At 47.9% G+C, this 11,458-nt stretch overlaps 1 protein-coding gene across 2 annotated transcripts; it reads left to right on the forward strand.

Moving 5' to 3' along the window:
* The first annotated feature begins 5,652 nt into the window (after positions 1-5,652).
* On the forward strand, positions 5,653-11,198 carry PFN2 (profilin 2). Of its 2 annotated transcripts, none has more exons than XM_071752957.1 (3): positions 5,653-5,992; positions 7,142-7,334; positions 9,427-11,198. In XM_071752957.1, the coding sequence occupies exons 1-3, from the start codon at positions 5,861-5,863 to the stop codon at positions 9,522-9,524; spliced, it is 423 nt and encodes a 140-aa protein (XP_071609058.1). In that variant the 5' UTR covers positions 5,653-5,860; the 3' UTR covers positions 9,525-11,198. The 2 variants fall into 2 exon arrangements, with proteins under 2 accessions (XP_071609058.1, XP_071609057.1); XM_071752956.1 differs by having other exon boundaries at positions 5,664-5,992; positions 9,073-11,198.
* The last annotated feature ends 260 nt before the right edge of the window (positions 11,199-11,458 follow it).

Here is an 11,458-nt window from a genome sequence, read left to right on the forward strand (position 1 = left end):
GAGGGAAAGGGCACTGTAAATGTAGCAGCAGGCAAAGACATCTTCATTTACTCTTCCCTATTTTTAACTTGTGGTTAAACTTAATAGACTTCTAAGTGCAAGTAGGTTAAAGCTCCATCTAGTGCCAGGGTCTTGGAAGTTACTGAAAGACTTCAGCCCCGGAATAGCGAACGAGCTCACAAAACTGTCACCAAGCAGCAAACCCTAACACATCTCAAAGCTGTCAGGCACGAGAAGCCTATTTGCACTACTTTTACAGTGAATAAGGCTTAATTATAGAGCTGCTGTACCTTGGGCCACACAGGGAGCGTGGCACTACCTGTGAAGGCACTAAGTTCTCCAGCCCTGCAGCAGCCAGGGGAGTGCCAGCCTGCAGGGCCATGGTGTACCCACCCTGGAATTAGGCACTTGAATTACATTATTTCCCAGCTACATTCTCTTTTCTTTCAGCAGAAAATACATCATGACAGCAGCTGCCATTCTTCAAGCAGTCTGTAAACCAGGAAAGGAACTTAGAGTAGAGGAATGTTACAGTGTTTGCACTGTGGCAAAGAAGGTATTCTGGATTAATACTGAAGGTACCTAAGGGTGGATTAAGTTTAACCACATTTCAATTACACCGTGAAAACTACCTGGGACAGTTATTTATTTATGTATCTTCATACCCTTCAGAAAAATCATCTTACCACTACCTGGAAATCAACCTGTCATTATTTTTTCACATACTTCAGAAGGTGTTTGCACACACCAGACGGCTGCTCTGAAAGGACAGCAGAGGAGTAAGGGCCACCAGACCATCCAGGTGCACAACAAACCCAGAAGCTCCTGAGGCCACCCTGCAGGTCTCCTGCCTCAGCTCCACGCTTCTCTGCAAAGTTTCTTCCCCAAAACATTTTCAGCATGTTCACTTTTCACAATCAATTGCTGTCTGTGGAGACATGACAGTATTTGTTTCCCTCAGTAAGGTATTTCTAAAGAAGAGAAAGTGTTCTAAATAAAGCCACACCATTTTGAGGCTGCTTTCCCCTTTACTCAATTCTACTTTTCCCTGTTCATCCCACTTTTCAATTTTTAATGCTTCCTTTCATCCCTGCCAAAGTGACTGCTCTACAGTTCAGCAGTATTAGACTTTCAGACTGAGCACACCTTTCCTGAGCACATAATTCATGCATTTTAAAACTTTTCTTTGATCTTCTTTTGTGATTATGTAGATAAATTTGAGCAGAATAATTTTCATATACTTTGTTTCCCAACAATGTGATATTTATTTGACTAGATGTTATTGAGAGAAAAGCATTCCTGCTATGGCTGAAATAAAGTAATATTTCGATTATCACAAATTAACACAAAAATATCCTAAATAATAAATATTTATATGCAGGCTCTTCTTTGGTGAGCTCACAGCAGGCAGTTTGACTGCTACTCATAGCTAGAGCCAAACACTTTGTGGCTAGAGAGAAATTTGATACTAAATTAAAAAAAAAAAACAACAAAAAAACCAAAAAAATCTTTAGTCATTTCTGCTCTGTTCAAAAAAATAATATATATTTGTAATTTAACAAAGCATTATAAGGTTGGAATCTTATAATTTGTCTGGGAAATACAGCATTTTAGACTTCAGAATTACTATTAAATACTTTTGCAGACTGTGATTTGTTTGAGCAGAAATTATATTTGACAGATAAATTTATAGATCTATGATCCACAGTTCCTTTCAACTCTTAACAAATAACAAGTATCAACAGCAAAACTGTTTGTGTTCAGAGGATGGTGTATCACCCAGACAGACATATTTACAGACACCCTCACTGAAGGAAAGCTTAATGAAGGAATTTCAGAGTTGCCTGGCTAAACCATGTGAATAACCAGCAGAAAGTGGTGCACAAGCAGACACATGAAGAACCTGGGAGCAAGATGCTGTGGCAGGACCCTGCAGAGCCCCTTCCTCTCTCCACCGCGAGGCCAGGAGACAGCCTGCTCCCTGCTACTTGGCTTCTCATCAGCAGAAGTGACTCTGCTGACTCTTAACGCTCCTAAATCAGTTTTACCCTCTGCACTTCCGAAAGCACTTGTGGTAGAGAGAAAGATTGCCACAGGAAATCCGCTCTGGTCTGGAGAGGAAGTCACCAGCACAGCACTGCAGGCACAGCCCAGAGGGGTGACAGCGGGGACACGGGAGGCAGCGGGGGAGCTCTGGCTTTCTGGAGATGGAATTCCACAAAGACACCATCTGCGTGCTCCTGAGGACCCCCCTGCCCTTCCTGTGTCCACAGAAGTGCTGGTTCAGGTTATGGCCCAACGGGCCAGTCTGGTGAAAAAGATGTGGGACACCATAGGGAATCTATTTTGGCCATCCCACCATTTTGAGAACAGCAGCAGCCTAGCAGAAACTGCAAGTTGTTTTACTAAGAAAATTAACAACCTCCTTCAAGTTTTTGGCCAATTTCAGCTTCTACATGTCTAATATAAAAGCAATGAAGTTTCTCACAAAGCTATAAATAGTAGACTCTAGCTAAGCACAGTCAGCACTCTAAAATTATTTCAAATTATTACTTTTCTTAAATGTGATCCAACATAAATTTTAGCCAAAGTTCTGAACCAAAGCAAAAAGTAATTGTTACAAGCTGCATTTAACAAAAAAACCCAAAACCAAAACAACACAACAAAACAAACTGTGGCTATAGCTTGCAAATATCTTCCAGACAGAATTACTACTGGGTAGATTGTAGAAAGAGACTAAAATACCAGAGCTCCTAACTTAGCAACTGTTTATCACACATGTATCATTTATATTCAGAAAACACCATTTCATGCATCAGTCTGGGTAGTGATGTTAAAGTCACCAACTACTATGTCTATCAATTTTAGCACCAAAATTTTTGTTTACCTATAAATCAATCATTTAACAAATGTCTCAGATTCCAATTAAGACTTGTAACAAAAAACAAAGCTGGAGCTCTTCTCTCTTACAGTCTTTAACATACAGGTTATATCCTCATTTTCTTAAATCAAACCCCCTCACAGGTGCTGCTGCAGAAGTGCCTGTACAAATAGCACTACAGTGATTGTGTGACACAGAACACAACCAAACAACACACCTAACAGTGAAAAGAGTTAAAGGATTATGATTTTTAGAAAAGGCACTGAGTCTGCAAACTATACAAATTACCTGGAAGCTTCACAACATTAAGGAACTGTAACCCCATTTAGACTTCATTTTCTAAATATATTATTAGAGTTACTCCACAAATACCACAAATAAAAGCTGAGCTACCACGCAGGTGGCAAATCCTCTACTCTCTTCCATCCATTTATGTTCAGGAGATCCCAGATTTCATGCAGTTATTTACAATTTAAATCATTAGAAACTGACAACTGTAGTCCCTGCACTGCTAACACTATCTACTCATCAAAGTCATCCTCACACTACTGATCACCTGTTTATGCAGCTATTAAAAAATGTGATATTTGCAAAGCAGCACTAAATGCCACTGGACCCTATCTGCATTCTTTGACACACAGGTGAAACATTTGGTTCGAAGAGGCACAACACCACATTTGTGCCAGGCAGCCTTACTGCCCACATGAAGCCCACCTGTCCTGAATCAAAGGATGATACCAGCAAACATGCAACTCCAAAATCCCCAAGGCCTGCTCCTGAGTTAAGGGTAAGTCTCCATTGATTAAATCCATGAAATCTGTATCAAAATATATTCGTTAATTAAAAGTGAAACAATTTGGAATCTTCATTGAAGCTGAAAAAGAAAAAAGAAAAAAAGAAAAAGAAAACCCCATCTAAGACAGAAACCAAGCACTTTTTGATTGAACTCTAAAAATAATGAACCCATCAGTCTCTTGTTCATTTAAGACAGATGCATTCTGTTCTGTGCAAGTAATAGTGTTAAGCTAGGACCTCCTACAGAGGAGCATTAAAAAAGATAAGTGGTCCACAACAGCAGCTTCACGCAGGAGAGAACATCTCCTTCTCATGGAAGGAATCTGTGGAGGGAGCATAATGAAAGGCAATCCAAATCTCACAAAAATTTAAAGCCTGTAACTTTTTGGTAGATAAAACAACACAAGGCCGTTTTTTGTGTACATGGATGGCTAGTAAAGGATAAAGCAAAGTTCTGCTGCTGTCCAAATTCAGAGGAAGAAAGGCACTGTGAAAACAAAATTGAGAAAATACTTATGGAATTGAACTAAAAAATGCAAATGAGCTCTTTTGTAAGTATGTAGTAACCTAAGCAACCATATTAATATCTAATGTATACTCCATCTCATGACAACTGAACTAGGTTTCTGAAGGACTAAGAACACCCTGAATTATGCTATAGGGATATCCACTGTGAACACCCGGTGAATATTGTTCCTGGAGGATTTAACCTCAGGACCAGGCAGATTCACCTATCACATGCTTTGCCTTGGCATATTCAGGTGTAAGTTCTAACTTCTTGATTTAAAGCTTCAAAGTTCATTACATGGACAGTTGCTTCATATCTCATGTGTCCCCATTTCCCAGAGAATCACAACAGACACCAAACAAGGCCAAATCACCCTGCTCAAATAGAAGGCGGTTGCAGTCCCTCTCCCTCCCCAGTTTCAACGTTAAGCCGTTACCCTAAAAAAGACCCTTTAAGTTGCATGTCAATAGCCCTACAGCTTGCAGCAGGAGAACCTTCCAAGCAGTCATCTGCCCAGGGCCAGGATCAGTGCAGCAAAATGGGGGCATCAGACCTGGACATCTTATAAGAAGCACAGAAATTATGTTATTTTGAAAGAAATAACCTCCCCGTGGAACCTGGAAGAATAAACCCTGAAGTCACCCCTTACAAAATGATGCAGAAATAAAACACAACAGATGCTAGTGCGTGAGATGGGGAGCGTGCCAACTTCATACAAGATCAACAATTTGGTTGAACAGCAATCCTTTTACTTCGTTGAGGGGGCATGGACCCAGCTCACTGAGGGATGCGGGGCAGCAGAGCTCGGCCAGTTACCAGCAGTGCCATCAACCGCGGCAGAATTACACAAAAGAAGACAAGAAACGTATAGAAATAAAACACAAACGCGACGAGATGAGCTGACCCGGCCTCCCAAGGGCGGACCGGGACACGGAGCCCCGCACAGGGCCTGGGGCGGGAGCCCTGAGGGGAATGCTCTGCCCCCGCCACCGCGTTGTGAGGCGTCAGCACTGAGGAGCGGGGCTCTCCCGCCGAAAGCTCTGTTCCTCGGCCCGCAGAGCGACGTCCACGTTTCCCACCTCAGGCTGAGGGGAGAAAGCGGCACCGCCGCCGGTACTCACCGGGGACGGCCGCGCTCGGCGCTCCGGGCAGAGATATCGGCTGGGGGCGGCCGGCGGGACGGGGCTGGGGCCCGCACCGCTGGGGCTCGGGGAGGCACTGCCGGGGTCGGGAGGGGTCGGGGGGGCTCGGAGCGGACGGGGTCCGGGCCGGCGCAGGGCGCGCTGCGGCCTCCCCTCCCCGCCCGTCCTTTCCCGCCGCCCGGGCAGGGACTGCCCGCAGCAGCCCCGAGTCCCGCCGAGGAACCGGGACCCGCCGCCCTCCCGGACGGAGGCTCCGCGCCCCCGCCGTTCCCCCCTCGGCCGCTCGGAGCCGGGCGGCGCGGGGGGCGGTGCCGGGCCGCGCCCCTCCTCCCCTCCGCCCCTCGGCGCCGGCAGCGCGGAGGGCTGGGCTGGGCCGCGCCGCTCGCTGCAGCGCTCGGCTCCGCTCCGCCGCGAGGAGGGAGAGAAGAGAGAGGAGAGGGACGGGATCGCCGCGCCCAGCCCCGCCGCCCGCCGCCCGGCCCGCGCCCCGCCGCCCGCCCCGCTCTGCTCGCCCCCACCGCCTTCCGCGCGAAGATGGCCGGCTGGCAGAGCTACGTGGACAACCTGATGTGCGATGGCTGCTGCCAGGAGGCCGCCATTGTGGGCTACTGCGACGCCAAGTACGTCTGGGCAGCCACGGCCGGCGGCATCTTCCAGAGCATCACGGTGAGGGCGGCGGCGGGGGACGGCGAGCCCGGGGCGGGCGGGGAGTGCGGCGTGGCCGTTAGCGCCGGCGGGGGACAGGGGCACCTTGCGGGGTGGCGGCGGGCCCGGCGGCGGGGGCGCGGGGCCTTTTTGTCTGCGGCAGCCGCGGTGAGGGGCCCTTCCCGCCGGCGGGGGCGGGGGTTCGCGGCTGCGGCCCGATGCGGCGGGGCCCGCCCGGGGGCCGCGGGCGGCGACGGCGGAGGCCACGCGGGGCCGCTTGGGCCCGGCGCTGCGGCGGGGCTTACGTGCGCGGCGTAGGAGGCGTTGGTGAATGCCCACCGCGCCGCTGGCTCCATGTTTTTCACCGCCAAGATGGCGCACTGCCATTGATCCTCCCTCCCTGACTGCCTCCCCTCCCCCGCCCTGCCCGTCCTTCGCCCCCGCCGCAGCCCGCTCCCGCCGCCCGCCCGGCGCTGCGGGACCCGCGACGCCCTTACATAAGGGCCGGGCGGGCGGGCAGCGCGCTGCACCGCGGCCTGCCTCGTCCGCCCCCCGCCCCGCCCCGGGCGCGGCAGAGTCCCGGCTGGGTCCCGTGGCCGAGCGGGGCCGGGCCGGGCCCTCGGAGGGGCCGGCGGGGGCGGCCGGGCGGTAGCGGGGGCGGCCGGGCCCACCGTGACGCTGCAGTTTGAGGCCGCCGCGGCCCGGCCCGCGCCGCCCCCCACCCCCCTCATCCCCGGGCTGCGGCCGCGCCCCCTGCCCAGCCCCGCGCTCTCCTTACGGGGCGGAAAGCGGGACCCGCCGGGCCCGGCCGGCGGCGCTACGGGGGCAGGCGGCACCGAGGGGCCCGGCGCTGCCGGCGGCCGCGGAAAGGCCATGCCGTCACTGCGCCGGGGCCGGGCGCTGCAGGCCCTGGGGCCGGGTCGCTCGGCTAGGTCGGTCACCGCGACACGCGGTGCGGCCCTCGTGGGGCTCCGTGGCAGCGGTTCCTTTGCTGTCCGGGCAGCTTCGACAGTGTTTCACAAAGCCCCTTGCTCCGGGCTATGGTCTGGTGAGACCAAGGGGAAATAAATGTACTGCCTGATCCGCTCAGTGCGAGGCAGGCCGTGTTCTGAATCACAGCTGGGCGATAAAACACTGCCGAGGTAACACTGGGCTTTTTTTCCTTGACAGCCAGTAGAAATAGATATGATTGTAGGAAAAGACCGAGAGGGTTTCTTCACCAATGGTCTGACCCTTGGTGCGAAGAAGTGCTCTGTGATCAGAGATAGCCTGTATGTGGATGGCGACTGCACAATGGACATCAGGACAAAGAGTCAAGGTGGTGAGCCAACATACAATGTTGCTGTAGGCAGAGCTGGCCGAGGTGAGCACCATTTTCTTCATTGTCAGATCACTGAACTAAGAGTGTGACCGTAAGCATAGTCTCCAGCTGTCAAGAAAACCAAACTCCTGCCCTGAATGTTAATGTCAGGAAGTGCCATAAGGGGTGGGTGGCAGTGGTCTGGCTGACTAACCTGGGCTCTGACAAGGAGTCATTCCTGTTCCCCTCCTTTGATCACAGTTGGGCGCTGGGCTGTGGGATGGTTAGACAGATCTCTGGCTACAGGAAGGGGCATACCACAGCTCTGAGTAAGCTTGCCAAGTGTATGAAAACTTGGTATCTAAAGCTTATGGTAGGATCCAACAGGGATCTATCTACCATTGGTAGTGAAACTAGCTTTTTTTTTGTTGTTAACTTCACAAGGAAAACTGTAATCTGCAAAGATACGAAGTCCTTGTACGAGCTACTCCTACTTGCCTCTTAACAAGCTCTACACTAACTCTTCTTGCACTTCCTATTGAGCTCTCTGAAGTCTGTCTTCAGGCAAAGCAGCCCATCTGATTTGCTGGGCCTGAGAGATTCACTGTGTGCACACCTACTCCCAGTGCTCCTCAATTAACCTCTAGTGAAATGTGCTGTGGGGAAGGCACTTGGTTTGGATGTAAAAAATGTGCCTCAAAACACTGGCTGCGAGTAGTGTGACGAGTTCAGGTTATCTGGCCTGGAATTTCTGGCTGTCTGTATAACAAGTTGGACTTCTGCTAAAACTATAAAAACAATACAAGAGCAAAACTTGTCTATAGGCTAAAGCCTGGTGGCAGTGATGCAGGAGGAGTGTTTGCAGCACTGAGGTGAAAAAAAGCAGAGTCCTGACTGCTGCAGATTGTGAAGTGCCAATAAGAACTGTCTGCCTTAGGCCTTTTGTGAGCCAATTGCTGTGGAGATGTGCAGTCACCATAGGTAGCCTGGCTGCAGTATTCCCAGTGACAGGATTCCTGGCTAGGGGAACAATTGCTGTGCTGGTGGAAGGAAGGAAGGAAGGGAAGCACAGCTCCCATTGTGTTGGTACCTGCTGGTGACATCTGCTGGCAGCTCCCAAGGGGTGGTGACCGGCTGAGGAGCCTTAGGGTGTTCTTGTTTGCCAGACAATTGGAACACTTCACCAAAATTGTGGGGGTTCAAGAGATTGTTAGCATTAAAATCTCCCCTGTGTTTTATCTTATGCAAAAAAGCATGTTTTATAGTTGTACCATTGCATAAAAAGTTTTGCCCCAAGTCTGACCCTGTGGGTTTTTTTGCTAGTGTCGAGGCAGTCACTGGTTTGTTCCTACACCAGTAGTGACTGCAGCAGAGGAGAACATCAGAATATATTCCCTCCTCTGCTCTCTAGAGTCACAGTTCTTCCACCTGTACTACTGCTTTTGTCCCAGACACCACTTATTTTTTCCCCCTTGCATTTTTTATAATCTGCAGCCAGGGTATTCTGGCTGGGTGATGATGGATGGTGCTGACGTTGGAGAGGTGCTGTGATGCTTTTTTGAGATAGCTGATGGCATTCTTCTTCACAGTGAACTACTGGGTGGTTGGGTAATATGCCTGAGGAAACCTCATGCCTTCTCCCAGCACTGTCTACATCTGTTTTTACAAAACTCCCATTAAACTTAGCTTATTACCCAAATACTAAATCTTCAATTTGAGTGTGTTTATTGCACTGCCTAAAACTTGCATTATTTCCTTGTCTAACACACTCATTTTAAAACTTTTTTCTTTTCTCTTTCAGTCTTGGTCTTTGTAATGGGCAAAGAAGGGGTCCATGGAGGCGGATTGAATAAGAAGGCATACTCAATGGCAAAATACTTGAGAGACTCTGGGTTCTAGTTGCTAGGCAGACCGTTAAGTATTAGGGGAAGATTGCTATTAAACTTTCCTGGCGGTGAGCTTTAAACCTTACATTCTGGAAACTTTATTAGCAATGCAGGGTGATGGGGTATGAACCTGTGTCTCCTTTGTATCCCTTTGTTGGTGGGGAAAGGTGTTTTTGGTTTTGTTTTGGTTTGTTTTTCTTTTTTTTTTTTTTTTCTTCTTTTTTTTTCTTTAATTCTGTTCATTTGTTTTTTTTCCTTGTGTACTCCAGCATTGGTTATAGTCATGGGAAAGGAAGGTGTCCATGGAGGGACACTCAACAAGAAAGCATATGAACTCGCTTTATACCTGAGGAGGTCTGACGTCTGAGCAGCCTCTCCCCATCCACCTAGCAACTGTCTTCACCACCACCCAGTTGTGTTCAGTGCTACCAGACTGTAGAGGGTAGTTTGTGTTTTTTATTTACCCATTTCCTAATGTTATAATTCCAGTTACCCTATGTTCATCTATATGTTAACCACTGTATGTAACCAAGCCCCATATCTGGCACCATCACTGCACCACAGAGACGATATGCATGATACCTTGAAAAACTCTTGGGAGGGGAATATGCCAAGTGTAGGCTTTGCTTTGTCTTAGCAATTAGTGTGACATTGACAACTAAAACAATACTAAACAAGGTGCCGATTGTACAATCTAATTTGATCAATGCCTCTTCAGCACTTTGAGCACATACACAGCTCACTAGTCTTCCTTTCACATAGAGCATGGTTGGGAGGAAAAAAGTGCATGCATATCTTTACTTCTGTCCCTCTCTTTTTTTCCCTTTTTTAAAAATCCACATTTGTTTGCTTACACCCATCTTTTTTATAGTGCCTGGTTTGTTTAACCAATTTGCCACTCAAAAGCTATTAATGTTACATTAGTTTTGTTGTTGCACTTCACTGTAGGCGTGACTCATTTTTTTTCTTCATGATGTCTGAAGCTTGTACTGTTTAACAAGTGCAATCTCAAAACTATGAAAGGGTACAGATGCACTTCCTCCCATGACCTTACAACCACCACCCCAAATGAATCCCCAGAGACATTCCATCACTGCAATAGCTCAGGCACTTTTTTTTTTTTTTTTTTTTTTTTTTGCCAGCTCCTGTTCTGTAGTTGAATTCTAAAAGGCTGCCATTATGGACACTAGATATCCCAACATAACCATCTGGAGTGTGTCTGGTTTCAGTTTTTCATAGGACCAATTTTAATTTGCAGCTTGGGGGTTGTGGGGTTTGGTTGGTTTTTTTTTGTTGTTTTTGTTTTTTAATATGAAATTGCAATGTCATTGTGGAAAACTGCCACCTTCAGCTACACTGGGAGCTCTGCTCTGACTGACTCCAGTCTTTTTGCCAGATAACTTACTGGTAAAGAGTTTTGCTGCTCTGAAGCCACTGTTTGGATGAAGGTTGGTAGTTTGAGAGCTAAACTGTCAAAATGATGCCATTTTAAATCCTCATTTGGCCTGTCACACCCTTGCTGCAGAAATTATGGAGTGAACTGCCTTGTGCACTAGTCATCTGAAATGTCTGTAACCAAACTCTCAGTTCAGGCACGGTACTAACTTGTTTGTCCATTTAAAGAGAACTGCAGAACTCTGTATACAAAAGAATAAATGGGAGATGGTAATTGGTTGGAATAACTGACTTGGCTGTCTTGTGATGAATTTTTTAATATGTATTCTGTGCCATACTATTGTTTAAAAAAAAAAAATGAACTCTTGCTATTGTTTGATGGATTTTAACTGACTTTGAGGGTTTCTTTCAAACGGCACTACTTTAGGGACATTCTAGTATTTGCTTCTATTGTTGGGCCTTGTGGATAATGTACAGATTTAAACAAACTCTTGTCGCTGATTTGTCCATTTCTTTCCCTGCACTTTGTTACATCTGGGATACAGTCTAACTCATCTGATTTAATATGCATTTCAAAAAATGCCATAACTATTAAAAACACCTTGTTTACAGACAGATGAAATAAATTTATTCCAACCAAACAAAATGAGACTGCTGGTAATTTTTCCTCCCCCCACAGGAATCCCCTGAGGCCTGTCCTTGCATGGCCAGCTACACCAATACCAGATACAAGTGCAGTAAGCAGTAGTATGAGAATACAACTGCAGTGAAAGGCCAGGCAGCCTTTGAGGTAGATCTGAAGTTAGATGTCTTGTCACTTACCTGACTCCATAGTGAGGGGTGTTCCCCTGCCATGTGAACACCCAAAATGCAATCCCTGAATCAGAAGCTAGAGGAAACCTTTGC

Source organism: Heliangelus exortis, chromosome 9 (genome assembly GCF_036169615.1).
Source record: "Heliangelus exortis chromosome 9, bHelExo1.hap1, whole genome shotgun sequence".
NCBI lineage: Eukaryota > Metazoa > Chordata > Aves > Apodiformes > Trochilidae > Heliangelus > Heliangelus exortis.